The 20,466-nt window shown below is 24.3% G+C and overlaps 2 protein-coding genes across 3 annotated transcripts; one reads left to right on the top strand and one right to left on the bottom strand.

Moving 5' to 3' along the window:
* Positions 1-7,706: 7,706 nt before the first annotated feature.
* On the bottom strand, positions 7,707-15,719 carry LOC113560292. The gene is made up of 12 exons (XM_026966071.1): positions 15,677-15,719; positions 15,050-15,220; positions 14,503-14,950; positions 14,179-14,249; positions 12,969-13,061; positions 12,039-12,481; positions 11,590-11,972; positions 11,412-11,556; positions 9,527-9,882; positions 9,176-9,385; positions 8,762-8,852; positions 7,707-7,739 (listed from the first exon to the last, which is right to left on the bottom strand). Exons 1-12 carry the CDS (start codon positions 15,717-15,719, stop codon positions 7,707-7,709), a joined length of 2,487 nt encoding a protein of 828 aa, XP_026821872.1.
* Positions 15,720-16,942: 1,223 nt separating this feature from the next.
* LOC113549171 (ubiquitin-conjugating enzyme E2 T-like) lies at positions 16,943-19,086 on the top strand. 2 transcript variants are annotated; one of them, XM_026950352.1, is made up of 5 exons: positions 16,943-17,078; positions 18,203-18,312; positions 18,398-18,467; positions 18,542-18,746; positions 18,824-19,086. In XM_026950352.1, exons 1-5 carry the CDS (start codon positions 17,071-17,073, stop codon positions 18,908-18,910), a joined length of 480 nt encoding a protein of 159 aa, XP_026806153.1. In that variant the 5' UTR covers positions 16,943-17,070; the 3' UTR covers positions 18,911-19,086. The 2 variants fall into 2 exon arrangements, with proteins under 2 accessions (XP_026806153.1, XP_026806154.1); XM_026950353.1 differs by having other exon boundaries at positions 16,958-17,246; positions 18,824-19,083.
* Positions 19,087-20,466: the final 1,380 nt, after the last annotated feature.

The following is a 20,466-nucleotide window of genomic DNA, read 5'->3' on the forward strand; positions in this document are numbered from 1 at the left end:
GTTTAAGAATAACTTGAATTGTTTTCGATTTTTAATATACCCTTAGTATTTTAGCCTTTATTTTTATCAGTAACTATCAGCAAGTTTTTTTTATCAGAAACTACGATCAACTTTTGATTTTTAAATGACAACCTATCTATAAATTTACAAAAATTTGTAGTTATTTTTTTTTATAAATTGTGTTTTTCAAATCATTCGTTGACGAGATATCGGTCCTTAAAATTTGATTTTTTTTTTTGTGGTGCTATAAACTTATAAACTGTTTAGTTTGTAAAGACCTGCAGTAGTTATAAATTATGTACATTCGACTCAGTTAAACGATAACCATAGTAGTCACTAATCACCAGGTACTTCACTAGTCGGTAGAAAGATTATCGGAATTTCATATCAAATTTATAATAATAAAAATAATATATTTTTTGATTATTTGGCATAACTACAAAATGCATTAAGTATGTACCAACTACCAATATTTTTAATTTAAAATGTCATTATTTATAAAATTAATTTGGTTTTTATCTCTCTTTTTTTTAGCTAGTAAAATTAACTAATCTAAATACATTTCACATATTTAAAATATTCAATTGCAAGCAAATGATTTTGAAAGACATTTTTTCAGTAGAAAATAAAACAATTTTTATTTAACATTTAATGCGCAAATAAAACAAAAGTTTATATCAGACAAGTAAATTCAAATCAAGTCAGACAACTTCAACTTTTTTGAAAATTTAATGTGATAACTAATTGTATTTATTTAAATTATGTTTCTATTTTTCAACTATTTTCATGTTAAAAAATTCATGTTATCCTTAGTATAATAATATATACTATAATTTAAAAATATAAAAAAATAAATATATAATACATTTTAGAGCAAAAATTGATCATTTATTGTGCTCATTCAAATAAGACACTACAAAAATAAATAAGTTATCTAGTTAAGAATGTTAAGATTAAATACATAGAAAATATATGTATTTTAAAGAATAAAAAGGTGGGTAAGTGCCAAGTGGATATCGCCCTGCTATATAGTATAGAAATGGTAAGTATAGATCACTTTAATAGATGTGTTAAATTTGAATGCAATGACAGGTATCATTGTATACGAAAAACGATTCTGAACGTAGATGATTGGTCAGTCTAATAGGATAATTAGTATATTCAGTGGTGTTCCCATCAATTTTTTTGAGAGTATACTATATATTATGAAATATAAACATTTAATACCATTGAATATTTTTTTATGGTCTATAGGAGTAAAGCCGGTAAAGTGCGTGTCAATAATATTGAAAAAAAATCTTGAGAGTAACGGCGTATATGTAGTATACCCTATGGGAACACCCCTGAGTATTATATATTATATTTTATATTATTACCTACTCGGCTACTCATATATTTAAATTGTAATATATCGTTATTTTACGCGATTTCGTAAAAAATTAAAGTCCATACGCTCATAAAATTTTTTCTATATTGACGTTAGAATTTATTTTTACAGTTACTTGAAGGAAAACTTTTGGATAACCTTGTATTGAGTTTTGTAACCTTAGGTATAAATCACAAAAATGTTATGGATTTTCAACTTCAAAATTCCTTGCAAATTTTCGCGATATTTACAAATTTCGTAAACATTTGAACTTTAAATGTTTATAAACAAAAATTGTGACTTACGATTTTTGATTTTTTTTTCTACAATAAGTATAACTTATAATAAACCTTCTATTATATTTTAAAGATTTTTTGGAATGCTAATTTTTTTTATCGGCATATCAAAAAAAAAAAAAATATTAAAAAACAAAAATTTCAATTGTCTATAAATAACTTAAAAAAAATTTATTCGTAAACAGATAACGCTAATATAAACATTTGGTTAAAATTTCAAGTATTTACAATGATTTATTTTGGAGTTATACCAAAATAAAAAAAATCGTTTTTTCAAAAGCTGGTTATGCGTAAAAATGCTCGTTTTACTTTTGATCCTCTCCCCTTCGGTTTGGTTATGACGTGCATCGACAAATTTTATTTTATAATTTCGATTTTTATAATAATAATTTACATACGATTTCGCGTCATCGATTTTGCTTAATACCACGATCACTGTATTTTTATAATTACTTTTTAATCGACATTTTTGTAAGTTTACACCCCAGCAACCGATAATAAATATTGTTACGTTTACATAGTAACCTCATTGATACACTTTTTTAATCATAATTGTTATAACACATTATATATGATTAGTGTTATTCGATACAACGAGAAAAATATGAAATAGTGTTTTATAGTGTCAAATCTAAGTGCTGTTAAAAAATTAAAGGATCGCGTATGAAAGAAATCACCTATTATTATTCAACACGAGTGCACTATATATTTATGAATCGTATTTTGATTCAGTTATGTCCATTTTTCCATACATAAATATTACAACCGGGAGTAATGAAGTGAGTGAAGTTTAATTAATTAAATTAACTAATAATTAATAAGCAAAATACGTTTAATTTTAGGAATCTAAAATATTTGCGTTTTTAAATACCTAATCGGGAAATAACAGATTTAGAGACTATCACACCTACCATCAAATATAAATAAGTGCAACATTATAACGTTTTTTCGAATAAACAATATAATCACCTATAATTATATGAATGATAATTATACAGTTACACGAGTTATTTCCATCGCAGACTTAGGAATTAGGGATATCTTTAATTTTAATATGGATTTTTCTATCCATATTAACAGCTTTATTAAAAAAGCTTTTAAGATGCTAGAATTTATTAATATAAGTATGATTAATTTTAAAAATGCCAATGCCTTAAAAACTTTATATTTTTCCCTGGATAGGTCTCATTTTGAGTATGGGTCAATTATCTGGTCACCGCACTATTTTTCACATACAAGTCTAATTAAAAATATTCAATATACATAAAAACTATTTAAAACTATTTTGCTTTAAATTAAATATTCCCATATAATATACAGATTACCCGATTGGGGATCGCGTCTTGTGATTTAAGGAGAAATGTTGTGGATATTATGTTATATATAACTTATTCAATTTCAATGATCTTATTAGGTACTCTTATTTTTTCTGCGAAATTATTATTTCACATTGGTTTTAAATTTAAATTTACAAGCTCACGGATTAAGAAAATCTAATTTATTTCATGTTTCCCTTTGCAAAAATAATTATACTTCCACCTCGTTTTTCTCCAGAGGTCAAACTGTATACTTAATGGATTATGTTGATTTTTTTGTTATGTTACGTTATATATTCAGAGTTTCAGACAGAATGTATATAAGGCCTTAAATTTATATTTACTTGTTTAAATTATTGTTTTTTTTTTTTTATAACTATTTATTGTTAATTAATGATTTTTACATTATTACAATATAACTATTTAGCTGTTTACTATTACCATAAGTACTACTAATTTTAACTTTTTTTAAAATTATATCCTAAATATATTATATTAAGATAAGCTGAACTGTACTTACAATTATTACATATTGTTAAAGGGTTTAAACCCCGTTTATTATACATTAATAAAAAAGATGAATACGTTTAATGTTAGAAAATACGAATATCACTATTATAAATAGTTATTTCAACCAGTTATCACAATTGTCACTTTTATAACAGTTAATGTTTGCTTTTCATTATTTCATAGAGACCCTTGTTTCAATAATTTATGTGCCGAGATATCTGAAAAAGATATCTGCATTGGTGTCAAAAAAACTTATAATTTAAAATTATAGCAATATTTAAAATGTTATAACTTTAAAAACAATTTTATTATTACAGCAAAATTTTTGCAGAATATGTTTTTCAATTTTGGGTCATCTATCCACTGAAAAGTTGTATCCATTGTGAAGTCATTGGCTCATTGCAAGAATTTATATCATAAAACAATATGGAATAACCATATTATGAGATGCATGCAATGTGTAAATATATTTTTTTCATATCAATGGAACACGAAGCTTCAGGGTTTGCGATTAGAAATAACGTATGTTTATCCAACCGTCTTTAAGTGATGTGTGATTTTTACGGGCGGAGGTGATTCGCGACCAATTTCCTGCAGAAGCCGACTGTACATGCGTACAAGCGTGACCCCAAATCGACTAACGCCGTGATTACCTACTCATGTACTGTGTGATGATCAGAGCTCATAAGTTCATGCACTAAAATTGGAAAAATATGCATTTATATGCCCTAACATTTTTAAATTATGCACTCAAAATATGCATTATATAAAAAATTCATGAGCAAATTTTAAAATAACAAGAACGGACAAACGCATACTACTCGTACAATTAAACAAATCATCGGCGACTGACGAGTACAAGAAAACATGCTGTACCAAAGTACAAAATTATAGATGCGGGTTAGTAAGAAACATTGCACACGTGTATATGCCTATACAGGTATCGTTTTGACGACGAACTTTGTACGGCGAAGGATGGTAGTGGTAGCGATAACATTGTTTCCGCGGTACTAAGTAAAACGCATAAAATCTAAATAGGTTAGTACTAGGATACTAGGTAGTCACACGAGAATAAAAATAAATCAAAACACTATCATTCAATAAACGGGAAAGTAAATTAGAAACAAGAAACTTTTCAAATAATATTGATCATCACTGATGATTATCGAGTTCAGGCGCAGTACCGCTGGTTATAGTTTTCCAGGTTTTCATAACGAACATCAGTGGCGATCGCAGCTGGGGTTCGTGTGTTTAAACCCCCTTCGAAGTATCAGAAACAAAAAATAAATTACTTGACTTACAAATGAATAGTATGATATTTATAAACATTTTTTCAAAAAAAATTATTTAATTTTGAGTTTTGACCGGAACCACCAGCAGTGTATTGTACGTTTGGATCATTTTCTAATTCTTCATATATTCCTACTTATTTTTCCCTGGCTAATATTTGCACCATTGCTCTTAAGATAATACTTTTTTTTTAATATATTTGGGTTTCTTACCACAGTCATATGTCTAACAGTGGGTTGCAGAAACCGATAGATAACGGGACAGTTATAATTTATAACTTTCGCTGAGTTTCGATCTTATCCGTTCCACTAAAAGAAAAAAATATTAATTAGAAATTACAATACTATTTAATTGTTTTTCACTGCCTTAGGTTTTCAATAAAGTAGTTCATATTTTAATCATGTACAATTATAAAATTATACATACTATACTAAAAACGTAAGTGCTGTGGGCCTTTATGGAATTCATCATAAATAAACTTCTAGAAAAAATCATAATGCAAGTCAAGTTCTAACTGAAAATATGCTTATAGTGTCGATGTAACATGTTTGTTTTAAATAAAACTAGATTTTGTCACCATTAGCAACAATATTAACTGTTTTCTTTTTATTTAATTGTTTTAAATATTTTATAAGAACAATTTTAAGAAACGGTTCAAAATTGTTTTTTTTATTTCATTATATACTTACAAAAATCTGCAGATTGACTGTAGATCTAATAAGTAATAATCAAATTTATAGATTATGAAAGTAAAGATGAATGTGTTGAATTCACAATTAATCATTGTTTTTTTGTTTGATATAATTATAAAATCAGCAAACATGTTTTTATATTTTTATCTTCAATTTTAAGGATAGTTTTCGGAAAAAAAATACAAAGAGAAAAACTATCCACTTTTTTTCTAAACTGTCCAGGTAACATGTTTAGTTAAACCGTTTTATATGAAAAAAATCCTAAGCATCATGATGGCCAATGGGTAATAGATGGAATCAATTATTTTGTATTTGATTTTGTTATGAAATTTTAATTTTTAAAACACTGTTTTAGTGATGATAATGTAGCCTCTTTAAAAATGTGGACTACATTTATTTGTCCACGATGTTATATTATATTACTTGCAGCATATGTACCAGATAATTGCTAGGTAATTGCAAACAGCTGGTGATTGCTATAGTTTAGATGTAATCCACAAAAGAAATGTAATGTAGCTGAAAATGCAGCAAAATTCTTGAAGAGATTAACTCAAGTGAAGTTGTAAACTGAAAATATGGCTATAGTGTCGATGTAACACATTTGTTTTAAATAAAACTAAATTTTGTTACTATTAACAACAATATTTATATGTATGGCTGGCTTTTGATCTTTAAATACTACTTCATTTTTTGTCACCAGTTTAGGTTTTCAATAAAGTAGTTGATTAATTCATATTTTAATCAAGCACAGTATCAAAATTATTCATACTTTGATGAAAAGTGCTAAGATGAAACCAAGTGTTATAACATTGGAAATACATATTTTTGTAATTCTAATAAATATATTATGTAATATGCTACAATAAATTTTAATCTATATAGAAATAATAAAAATAATAAAATATTTGATTAAACATTTTTACGTGATTTAATTTTGATATATCGTTAATGAGATAATTATAAGGAACCCAATATTATTGTTTTGTTGTCGGAATCTGTATTTTGTTTAAACGGAGTATAATATAGGCAATATAGGTACATTCTTGTGTACAATTATTATTGGCCCAATAATGTTGTCTTGCTTCTTTACGGCTAATGAATACTCCGCTCATACTAGCGGGGTTAGAATGGTTTTGACTTATACGAATAAATACTAATAATAATGAAAGTTATTATAAAATTACAATACATTGGTGAACTGTAGGTATTTATTAAATAAGTCATACATAATGTATGAATAAATCAAGATATCTCACGCTCACGTAGACCTAGCCATAAACAGAAGAATATAATTCTGAACTTCTTAAAATCAACAAAGTTAATCAACGCAATTTAATCAGTGATATGATTTATAAATTACTTATAAATACTTTAATTAAGTGTTAACCTAGATATATTAAGTATTAGCATTGGGTAAAAATAGTACTATTTATAATCAATGGTAATAGTAATAGTAATTATAACTAATAGTCTTTGCTGCTGAGTTGTTACCTACTAAGATCAATGAAAAAAATATATTTACAGATAGAACAGATGTGATTCATTAAATACTCATTAATTCAAAAAAAGTTGATTTTTTTCAAAATTTTTAATTTCATACTTTTCTAAGATTATTGAAATTTAAATTTTTTTCACCCTTATGTTTATTAGTGAAATCACTATCAACTTTTGATTTTCAATTGGTAACCTACATTTAAAATTCCATAAATTAGTAGGGTTATTTTTTTATGAGCAATTTCAATATAATCCGATGGTACCACTCCACTTACATACTTACAGGTGTACAATGTACACTGTACATCATACACCTACATCTGATAATATAATATACTTATTTAAAAGTCTAGGTGCTCACATACTCGCATGTAATAATTAGGCTATACACATATTTTGATCTATTATTATATATTATCTACGACCCAGTCATGGGAATATCCACCTATTACACTGGTCTGGTATCTCGATCTTGGTATCTCTATTTTTGAACAAATAAGAATAACTTATACACTGTGTTACATTGGGCTATTTACTAAAAGAATTTTGCACAATATTGTTGAAATAAATAAACATTTACTATTTATTTTTTCAGTGTAACAACTAATAACATATCATTGAAATCAATTTAACGTGTATATATATATATATATAAATAAATTATATCAACAAATTATATATTTTTATTTTGACTGTGTACAACAGACAATAAATCATTAACATTAACATTAATCAGCAACCGTTATTGTTCAATTTTTGACACCTTAGCTGGAATCTACAAAAATAAATAAATACATTTAATGCAACATTCTACATTCTACAATTAGCTTAATAAGCTAATTAAATAAACGACATTTTATGTCGTTTTCTTTTTTTGACCCTCCCCCATTATATAAATAATGTCTATGCCACTGAAATCAAATATGTTAACAATACTAATTCATAAAATAAAAAAAATCAACTATGGAAAAAATTACCTAGGATTTGTGGTTCATTGACGACCAGGAAAATTGTTATGTTTATATCAGTATTCACAAGTTAATATATTCTATAAAAATTACTGAATAAACATAACAATTTATAACAGTAACGGTCAATATAATTTAAGATGACGTATATAACTGCTTTGCATCACTATACACTGAAATATACAATGGTTCTTGGTACATATTTTGGCTAATATCTATTGTTCTATTTATCATTGAAATTATTGAAGAAGAAACTAACATTTATTTAGTTTAAATTGATATGAACAAAAAGAAAATGTTCTAGTACAAATGTATCACCAAATTTTACCTACATTTTTGGGATTTCCCTGTATGTAATCTTTTATAAAATTAAATTTCTATACATTATCATTACAAATTAATACTACAATTTATTTATTTACTACATTAGTGTAAATTTTGATGGAATTTAGTTACTAAATTACAATAATTTAACTTTTTTTATTTAAATTACTTTTAATTTTACATCTATATTTGTAATATTTAATTTAATAAAGAGGTTTAAAATGTATCACTCTACACACTATATATTATTATGAATGATACTTATGTTTTAAGAGCTGCAATTTAATTGCAATTTTCTACATCAAAGCATTAACCAGTTTATAATTAATTTAAATTATAGGCTCTTTAATATTTATTTGTATGTAACATATTATGCTTCGTTTGTTATATTTTATAATTAATATTATAACATTTTTAAGTTAATGATTTGAAAATATTTCTTTGGCAACACAAAAACATTATGAAAGACTTAAGACATTATTTAGATACTAATACATACATTTACTTTATTGTTTATTTCTTGATTTATGGGCCTTTTAAGAGCCTTCTTAACAACATCTTCTGACCTATGAAACTTTTGTAAACCACTTTGAGACCTAAAAAATGACAAGAAACAACATCAATTATAATATGCTTAAGTTTTAATAATACTCGATAGGTTACTTAAATATAAAATATTATATTATATAGACTAGTATATAAATATATAAGTACTGATATCAAATTTAGCATTACTAGTTTTTAATAAAAACTTAACAAGTATTTTTATTTTATAATTTCTATGAAAATATTTGAAAGTCATTCTTTAATTCTAATGCATTTTCTTAATATAAAGTAATTTGTACATTTATGGTGCAAAATAAAATATTTAGTATAATGGAAAATAACTAATAATTTTAGAGTATGATATATTATTCACATTATTTTTGAATATTCTTTGAGCCAATTTTTTCTTTCAACATAATCATGGTAACTTTGTCTAACTTTTTCATTTTTATACTTAAATTTATCGTTAACCCTTATTAAATCTTTCCAAAACTCTCTTTTCACATCTTGATCATGACTTCTCTGAAAATGATTGTGATTATTAAATTGTAATTGTTCATTCTGGTGTTGAAATTTGTTTGGCCTATTTACATGATAAATATTAAATTATAATTAATACATATTATATATTAAAAGCTAATAGATTAGATATAGATTTAATAGATTAGAATAGATAGAAGCAATAATCATTGCTAAATTTTAGGTAATGTACACTAAAATTTACCTATATTTATCATATTTATGATAGATTTTATTTTGCAAACAGTTTGTTACTCTATGTTTATTGTCTCTGTATCTTGTTGGATAATTATGAAAAGAGGCTTCCCAAATAGAGGGGCTCCTTCTAGCTGTGTTATCTTTGTCATTTCTTATTTTAACATCGTTTTTAAGAGTTTTAGGTACAGGCATGAGTATTTCTTCATCATTTGTCAATTCACCACTTTCTATTTCTGAAATGTCATCTAATGTTTTATTTATTGTTATCAACGGTGAGGTGATTGAATTGGATAGTTGTATATTATTTGATTCTGAGAGTATATCAAGAAAAATAAATGGTTCTGATAAATTTAAATACACCATCTGGAAAATATTTAATAAAATAATGATAATAAGTAAAAACAATCCATTATGAAACTGTTATTAATAATCAATTTAAGCGCCTAAGAAATTAGATATTTTATTTTTAACATTCTGTTCAATTTAACAAAATAATATATAATTTTTCATTTATAGATTAGTTTTCGAACTATAAAATATAGTTATACATGTATACGTATATATAGATACACATTTAAACATTTTAAATATTAAAAATAACATGTATAAAATTTATGATTTTTGTAATTTTTTTTATTCTTGTGAGTAGTTATAACTTATTTTAAATTAAAAAAATTCAGAGCTATTAAAAAATATTGTTACATAAAAAGTTACTTTATCAAGATAATACTTTTAAAACTAATAAATAGGAAACAATGAACACAATAAATTATAAAGAAACCTTAGTACAATAATCCCTCATTATCTATAGTTGAGTTTTCTATATCCATAAATTAAAAACCCATATATTTTATTGTAAACCACTGTAATTAGTTTTAGATAATTGTTGTTATATTATTTATTATGTATAACTAAAGTAACCAATTATTTTTTTGGTGAAAATAAGACAAAAAAAAAATGTCATCACTTCTATTTTAAACAAAATTACATATTGTTATGTTTATACAGAACAAAAAATGAAATTAATTAATTACACTAATTAATAAATATCTTAACACTAGACAAATGACCAACACGGGAGCCCCATATTTCATTCAAACTTCAACAAGCATACCAGTGTCTTTGCATATTATACCCTGTTTTAAATACAAAAATGAATAATAATCGTTATGCATTAAAAGGAATATACATCTACATTAAGATCTCCAAATCCAAGACCACAAAAAATCACCCTGTCTTTAATTATTATTAATTATCGTCATGTTCAAATAGTTAAAAATGAACATTTGTAAATATCAATAATTGTAGATAGCCACGACTAAAAATAACTTATTTTTAATATCAAAAATAAAAATAATAAATAGGTAAACAACTAATTTTTATTATAGGTATTTTAATTTTTTTTTTTTTTTTTTTTTTTGATAATTAAAAAGAAAATTTTATAGTAGTATAATTATTATTGTTGAGATAAATTTGTTTTAATTAGTCAGTCGGTGACTTCAAGAACAAGTAGTAAAATTCATGACAAACTTAACCTTAGAAACAATAATTAGCCAACAAAAATTAATTTTCATTATATTTTGTTTGTCTAGCAACTGAAATGGAATATTTTAATGTCCTGAAGATTTTCCAAAATTATTCAAAACAGGATAGATATGAAAAATAAGGACGCCCCATTCAAAATTGGATGTATGGTCACATTAAGTATAACTAAATATTACATATTATGCCATTAGAGAATATTTTTTTACATTGTTTTATAGTTTTGTTATATGTGCAAAGTGCAAATCTTCATCAAATGCAAATGCAAACCTAACATCCACAAATAATGATGGATAAGTGATTATAGTGATTACTATACTATTTTATAATTAAAACAGTAATAAACATACCTCATGTTTACCATCTTCAGTAATGACTTCATACATTTTTGCCTTTTTTAAATATTCCATATTGTCTAGTAGATTAGAGATCTTACTGATGTGAACATCTAATTTATCATCATGTTTAATAGTAACACAAGAAGTATTATTAACACTATTATTTTTTTTATTATAAAGAATAAATGATAAAGAATTAATTGATTTTCTTTTGGGTATGCGTTTAAAACCAGATTTTTTTTCTTTATCTTGAGGTTTTTTATTAATAATTATTGTTTTGTGCTGTTCATTAGTACTTGAACTTGAACTCGATGAAATTTCACTTCCAAAAAGTTCAATTTTTACAGACTTGTATACTTGTTTTCTTTTTGCTTCAATATTTGTTTTTTTTAATATATTTTTTTCTTTAGATTTACTCAAAAGTTTTACTTTAGATTTTGAAGGAGTACATTCAACTTTATCTGTTTTTGTTATAGTAAATAATTTATTGTTAGTAGTTTTTGTTTGAATAGGGTGGTTTAAAACATTTTCCAAATCAATAATTGTGCAATTGGTATTATTTGAGGTTTTAACATAATTTGGCACATTTTTCAAATTAATTAATTGATGTTGATTATTTTTCTGTTCATTAATATTAGCATGAGACTGTTCCAGGTGGATTTGAGTTATATCCCGTTGACTTTTTGAAGAATCAGATTTGATAGGAAGTTGTTCATTGTTTAGTTCAGTTATCTTATCTAATTTTTTTAAAAAAGTAATTACTTCACTTTCTATTTTTAACAATTTTTTATTATTGACATTTATTGTTGTACCAGGTTTTAATCTATCACCTGGTGTATCGTGAAGAATCACATCATTCACTTCAGATGAATCGTCAGGTAATCTAATGATGTCATTATTATCAATATGATATTTTTCTTGAGTTTCAAATGAACTTTGATTAGGAATTTCAATAGTAATTGATTCAGGAGTCTGAATTGGTGGCAGTCTAGAAATTATATTTGTATTCCAAAATTTACTTTTTTTGCCAGGAACTTCTAATGGATATTTTATTTGTTTTGGAAATATATGTTTTTCAGGAACTAAAAGTAAAAACTATTAATAGTTATATTTTTATTGTTATTTATAAGTTAATTTGTATAAAGTGCATTTGTCTCTACGTTTTTATCTAAGTTATTATTTTAAGGTTTTATACATTATTTAAATCATATCCCTTATTTGTACTAGTTTATGTCTTAATTTCCTAAAACAATTATGATTTGTAACACCACATTAAGTTATAAAAATAAGTTATTCATAAAATGATCTTTATCTAGCACATTCTTCTATTATTTGCTAAGGCCTAAACAAATTTCAATAAATAACACTGGGTAATCCAAATATAGTTTGATAAAAATGTCAATTGTGGTGATTATTTTTACTGTTACCTAACTACATTTAATTGTAATTCTGATCAATTTTATAATGCAAAATACATATATATATATTATATAATGTTAATAAAGCGTCTTTAAACTTGAAATTATTAACACAGTTTTATCAATATTTTTACTAACTAATTTTACATACCTTGGTGAATCTTCAACATGGGAGTTATTTTTGGAGCAATTTTCACATAGTTTGATTTGGATAAATAATTTTCTTCTTTTTCTTCTTCTTCTTCTAAAAAAAAAAACAATTAATTTACCAAGGTTTAAAATAAAGATGACATTAACAATATCAGATACTTAAAGTTTAATATAATAATGTAATATATTTTTATAAAATCAAACTTTTAAGATTTATAGTTAATTTATTTATCAGCTACCTATATATAAACTCAAAAAGTGTATTTAGATATTAAATTTTATTTAACACTCATAATAACTTCATGGTATTTAAGTGTTAATAGATTTATAATTGTACACTATTATGATCAATATTTAGTATATTTTTAACAAGCTAAAATGTATACTACACTTTATACTAGTCATATTAAATTTATTAGTTTTTTTACTAATATTAGTAAACAGCATTTAATAAGAATTAGGTACTTAAAAACTATTATAATGAATTAATAAAGATTATACACATAAATATAATAAATCATATTAAAACAATTTATTCATTTTATTCAGTTGCATACTTATTCAAAGTATACCTGGGTCTATTTTATTTTCTAAAAGTTATATAAATCACTCAATAGTAAAGCTAATTGATTTGATAACAAATCATTATTTTCAAATTCTTTGCAAATATTTGCTTTAATTGTGTAGTATTTGAAAAATTGATAAGACACTTGGATATTAATTGATATTGTCCCAATTTTAATACTCTTTTAAAATGTGTTTTGTTAGATACATCATTTTTAAATTTATGTAAAATTAATCTTATAATATACAATGGTAATATCTTTATAAATAATAAAAATTTAAAAAAAAATGTCACTATCAAAGGCTATGTAAAATTATAAAATCTATAAATGCATCTAAACCATTTATGTTAAAATATTTAGATATTATTAGATATTTAAATATTTTCTATGCATTTATTATTAATTATTTTACAGGTTTGATCAGAAAACATACCTAAAAACTCATCCAGTATATTTTTTATTTGTAGATCTGATGAGTAGAGTTTAATGATTTTTGAAGGGTTGGAGGATCTAAAACTCCTTCTAATAAACTGTAACTTTCTTTTTGAGTTTTAGAACATTTAATTATAGTATTATCAATTTTTTCCAGCCAACTTTAGTTATTCAGAAACGTATCAACTAATTTACCACTATCCTTAAACCTACCTTTTTTAGAGAATTCCGGCATAAAGTCAAGTGATGTTACATCAGGAATTTTTTGATATTTTGTCTGATCACTATAAAAATAAAGTTTTTAAAAATTATGCATAAAAGTTGTATAATTTATTAACAATATAAATTTAAGTTTATAAAAATAATCTTAGAAACATTTCATCACTCCCTTTATCTTTAGTATATACTATTTTTCTAAATATAAGACAGATATAGTTGTAGCAAGTCATTTGTTCAAAATTAGAATCCATAATAAACATAAAGTAAATATATATATTACTAAAACTAATCATGAATATTTATATTATTAATACATACATGGAAATTAAATTATGAATATTTTTTGGACTAAATTGTGATATTGATTCAATATTTATTTTTAATTTATCTTTTTTTTTTTCTAGAGTACTACCCATTTGTTTATTCATTTGAAATATTTGAGATTCTTTATCTTCATAATTTATAATAGTGTCATTATTAAATGTTTCAACTCCTTTTATTTTAGAAACATTATTAGAAATTATTTCAGTGAACAACGGGTTTTTTAATAATTCTTCTGATATAATTTTATTTGCTTCTATATTTGTTAATATATGTGTACCCTGATTTTTAGTATGAACTCTATTACCAACACATTTGTCAACTCTATTTAATTTGACCTCAATAGATTTATCTTCTTTAGTTGATATATGATTTGAATCTAATAAATACTGTAATTTCTCAATTAATGTTTTCGATTCACATGTTACAGATATTCGTTCTTCAACTAACACCAAAATATATAATATATTAATAATATTTTTTGAATTTATAATTTATCAAAAATTGAATAATCGAAAACAAATAATATTTATACAAAACTTACTCATGCTACACATAGTACCAAAAAGGTCAACTATTTCATGTAAATTGAATCCATTCACATTTATATTAAAGTCTCTGTTAATTTTAAACATCTGATAACATTCAGTTAAACAAGGGGTGGATTTTAAAAAACATTTAGCAGTTTCTTCATTTTTTTCGTTCATCAAATAACCTGTATCGATATACTTTCCATTAATATAAAAATAATAAATAAAAATTTGTAGCATATAATACCGATATACTATAATTATTAAACTTATTATATATTAAAAAAGTGAATAAAATCTTTGACAAAGCATAATATGACCCGCATAATACAGCTACAAGTATAAAATATGTAGTACCTAATGTAGAATGAACTTAAACTAATGAGTACCTACTTAACTAAAATCACAGAATAAAGGTACAAATTTTTATGTAAAGATAAGTTGAAAACAATAGTTTTTTTGTACGCTACAGCGTCATTAACCTAGGATATGAAATGTAAAATAATAATGTATAATAATATACAATATTATACAACTTCTAGTCTTAAGACGCAAATCCTCAAAAGATATTGCTAGTTATGAAAATTTTATAAAAATAAATCTTAAAAACCTACTAGAAATCTAATAATATAAGTACTTACCATATACTAAACGAGCGACTTCGGATGGCATCAATGGTTTCATTTTTTGATAGTTCAATGGTGAATCATAGGAAAAACTAAAAAAATTATAGCGTATAGGCAATTGTGGTGATTTTTTTCTTACAATTACTGCAACAATCGACAGTGGGAGACCACGAATAACGAAATTTCAGATTTAGATCATTCTTAGAGTTAGAATTATACGTTGAAGACATAAATTGTCAATTGTCATAACTCGTAAGATTATAACATAGACCTTATACTATAAGGTCTATGGATTATAATTAGGGTGGCCATATGTAAAATCTAGAAATGCGGGACATTAATTTTTTTATTATGAATAAACTTTTTTGGATCATAATTTTACAATTTTTAAATATGTTTTAGTATTTATTAGTATTAATTTTAAATGGTGTTTGAACAGTTTCCCACTTTCTCGGCGCCGTGGTCGTCGTCACCTCTATACGGGCTGTGAAGCATTACAAATCGGTTATCATAATAGTATAGCAAAAATCATATTATTTTGAAAATAATTATACTTTTATTGACATTTAATACAGATTTATGAAGATTATATTTTAATTGTATGTAATTTTCTTTATATATTTGTACACATATGAAAAACAGCATAGTTTTTTAAAAAAAGGGACAATTTAACGTCCCTGAAGCTTATGTCGGGACAGCAGGACTGACTTTTGAAATACGGTACTTTTCCGTATAATACGGGACGTTTGGCCAATAAACATATAATAGATATACTATAGATTATATATTTATTATATTATACGTCTATGGTCTAGCCACCTCATAGATACCTAATACATAATTTATTATTTATTTTTTTTTTCAAATCATTTTTTGGAAAACTATAAGAAATATAATTTTTTCAATTAAATAAAGGGTTATACACATAAAATGTGTAAGTACCTATGTCCCTCAATAATTAAAAATATTTACAAACGGAAAGATAATGTTTTGTCATCTTTGTCATTGGTTCCACTAACTCCACCGATGGACCATTTTGTACAAAATTTATAATTTAGAACACAATTATATAAACAAACCATACAATATATAACTAGTTGTTGTGGGTAATATACTAATATATGGGTTTATAATAATAAAATTAGTCTGTACTCAATTAATACTTGAAATTTGAATTTAAACATTGGCGGACTAAACTAGTAAAATATTAGATTTTTAATAAGTGATAATAAAAGTTGAGATAACAGGCACCTTTGTGAGACTGTGATATAGACTATATGATTTGATATAGAAATAGCAGTATATAGGTTTTTTTACAATTTGTGATTTTTCATATATCTATGACACAGTAACTCAGGAGCACGATTTAATCTAAGCCCGTAAGCCGTGCTTAGCAGTCATCTAAATTAATGCGGAGGTATTTCATTTATTCAGTGTTATATGCCTCTAATCACTCACATCCATAACTTATAAGCATGGTCTTAGAATAATAAGCAACAAAATATATTTATTATTGAATATAACTATTATTATCGAATTTGGAGATTTGGATTTTGTAAGACTAAGCTCACCATTAAAATATGAAGTAAGAATATTGTAAATATATAATCGTAATTCATAACTAATTATTATCATAATAATATTATGTCTATGTTTGACTTAATTTTCTGTTTCTAAAATAGGTATATTCTATAATATATACTTAAGCATTATGTAGACAAGATCAAATTATAAAAAATTAATCAATTTTAAAAGGATAGAGATAATAGAAAACCATCTTATTTATTATACTCTAAGCTCAATTAAAATAGTTATTTAACAAATTTAAATTAAAACCGAATAATTAGGAAATGCATTTAATACATTAATCACTTAGTCTTTTTGATCCCATTCATTAGTTTTTTCTATGTTGTATGGATTATAGATATTAAAAAATATAATAATTGTTTGTAATCTTTAAAATTAAATACAGTTAAAATAAGTAGTTTTATGGAGGCTGGATAGGGTGTCAAACTACGGAGAAAATCTCTGTGGTCTTATATGAGTATTTGGTTGTAATTAAATTGTTTTTTGACAATGATAAATTTGAACAAACATTAGTAGAAAATATAATTGAATATTTGAATGGAGTTATTAAACTGTAGATTGGCTGTAAATGTAATCAAACATTTTAATTTCTATAACTCGGTAAGCCAATTACTTATTTATCTAGCACTGATTCTGTTAAATATATTTATTTTAAACTAAAATTGAACTACATTTGCTAAGCTGTAATATCTTGTTGAAAAATAAAGAAGAAATAATTGTGCAAGTCGATTAGGACGGTTGTAATACTCATTTTAAAAGTTATGAATAGTGATTAATAATTTCCAATTGAAGTTTAATTAATAAAGACCACGATTAAATATAAATTATATATATTTAAAATGTTTCACCTCGCTAAAATATTCTAAAACAAAAATGATTGATTTAAAAAAAAAAAAAAATAGTTTTTTGGATTGATGTTAAATTTCTTATTTTATTGGTTTTTTTTAACTTTAGTTTATTAAATACACCGCGTTTGAAAAAAGAACTAGGGCAATTACTTGACAAACCCCCATTTGGAATGAAGGTGAACGTAAAAGAAGGATCAACTTCTGTTTTAGAAGCTGGTAAAACATATGTATTTAAAAAAAAAAAAATCATTTTGAGATTAAGATTATAGTTGAGCTGAAAAATTATATTTAACTGTTTTAGAACTCAGTGGACCTAAAGATTCTCCATATGAAAATGGAGTTTTTAAATTGCAAATAGAATTACCAGTGAAGTAAATTTGAATTATTATCATACCTGAATGTTATGTAGTTAGATATTCATTTTTACCAAATTTTATGACAATAGGTATCCATTTGAACCTCCTAGAGTGACATTCATTACACCTGTTTATCATCCAAATATAGACAGTGGCGGCAGAATCTGTTTGGACATTTTGAAAATGCCTCCATCTGGTGCTTGGAAACCATTAATTACTATAGAAGGCGTATTGATTGCCATATGCAATCTAATGAACTGTCCAAATCCTAATGACCCACTTGTACTGGACATTGTATGTACATTAAATGCATTGTTTCATTGCAGTTTCTATTTAAAAATATTAACTTATGTCTGTGTCATGATTTTTAGGCAAAAGAATTTAAGAATGATAAAGAAACATTTGAATCCAAAGCTAAACACTATACTAAAGAACATGCTATTACAGTCATCGAATAATTATATTTTAATTTAATATGTTTATAATATTCTACTATTATTTTATAAGATAATATTTCAGCCAACTGAACTTCTAGCAAGTAAATTTCTAACTTACCTTTGAATACTTTTCTTTAATTAATTATTTATTGTAATTTAAAATTGGTTTGATAAAAAATATTGAACACTACAAGAGTTAATTAAACCATTTGAAATTATTATTAAAACCTATGTATAAACTATTATAATATAATATTATTATTTAGCTATTATTAATTATTATTTTATTATACTTTTTAAATTCAATCCTCTTGACTTAATAAATCTAATATGGTGTTGATACCAAACATGATAATTCTCTCATTAGTATTAGCTATTATTATGTAAAAGGAAACGTTGATAGTTGCCTAATAAAAGTCATATGGAATTTTAATTTTATAGATATTCTCTAACAACTAAATTATTAATATCTGTTGGCTTGAAAGAGTTATTTACACATCTTTGCATTTGTATGGTTCATTTATTAATTCTTCTGTAGGAATTTTCATTAAAACTTGTTTTTGTAAGTTGTTAATTACTTTGTTGAAAATTTAGTTAGGTGTTGTTACTTGTTTTTAACATAACTAAACACTTAAAAGAATTACTTTTTGTGCATATACATTATCCACTGAATAAACTGATTTTATTCTTAATGTTTTACATACATATAAACTTATAAACTAATCTGTCATTATTTTTATTCAATTTTAATATTTCTATTAACGATCACCAGGGCTAGGATTTATATGCAATAGTATTTTTTTTTTTGCAACTTCTAATTATTGATTTTGTCAGTAATGTCCATGAATCACCTTAAGATGAGATAAATTGTGGTGTTTTTATTTTGCATGTTTTGCATATTTTTGATAAAATGTATATTATTGCATATATTGAATAAAATGAATATTATTGCATATTTTGATTATAAGAATACAAAAAAATGCATGTTTTATAGTATATTTCGTGATTAATATTACTTATTTAATTATAGCCTTGAGCTGATTAAAATATTAAACTTTGTTTTTTTTGTCAAACATAAATTTTATTTTTATAAATACAATTTTATGGTACAATAAGTATGCGATAAAATCTTCAGTCAATATAAATCAATACTACGATCCAATCGCCGATCATTTATAATCGAAAATTTAAAAAAGTATATGGTCATAGCATGTAACACGTATTTCCACTGTTGAATGTGAATTATAAATTTTATTTTATTTCTCAATTATACTATATTAAAACAAACAGCCAATCACTGATATATTTTAATAAATAAATAGTTTTTTTGTAATTATATTTTTGTTTTTAGCTTATAAAAATTTAAATGCATATTTTTACATATTTTGGTAAATAAAATGTATATTTTACAATTTTTTATTGCATACAAATCCTAGCCCTGACGATCACAAAACACAAAACGAATTACACACATTATAGATTTAACGCAGACAAATAGCGTAAAAACAATGAACGCATTAATACCTTCAATGTTATCGATCGACAAATGCTAAATTATATATTTTATAAGCACGTGT

The sequence above is a fragment of the Rhopalosiphum maidis genome, chromosome 1, assembly GCF_003676215.2.
Source record: "Rhopalosiphum maidis isolate BTI-1 chromosome 1, ASM367621v3, whole genome shotgun sequence".
Taxonomy (NCBI): domain Eukaryota; kingdom Metazoa; phylum Arthropoda; class Insecta; order Hemiptera; family Aphididae; genus Rhopalosiphum; species Rhopalosiphum maidis.

What these genes read in the sequence shown, in the direction of transcription:
- LOC113560292 (XM_026966071.1), bottom strand. Translation starts at nt 15,719, where the DNA reads ATGAAACCATTGATGCCATCCGAAGTCGCTCGTTTAGTATATG. An exon ending in TGGTACTATGTGTAGCATGA is followed by an intron (nt 14,951 to 15,049) that starts GTAAGTTTTGTA and finishes TTTTGGTGTTAG; the next exon opens with TTGAAGAACGAATATCTGTA. An exon ending in GCCGGAATTCTCTAAAAAAG is followed by an intron (nt 13,062 to 14,178) that starts GTAGGTTTAAGG and finishes TTTTTTTTTTAG; the next exon opens with AAGAAGAAGAAGAAAAAGAA.
- LOC113549171 (XM_026950352.1), top strand. An exon ending in CAAATAGAATTACCAGTGAA is followed by an intron (nt 18,468 to 18,541) that starts GTAAATTTGAAT and finishes TTATGACAATAG; the next exon opens with GTATCCATTTGAACCTCCTA. An exon ending in ACCCACTTGTACTGGACATT is followed by an intron (nt 18,747 to 18,823) that starts GTATGTACATTA and finishes CATGATTTTTAG; the next exon opens with GCAAAAGAATTTAAGAATGA.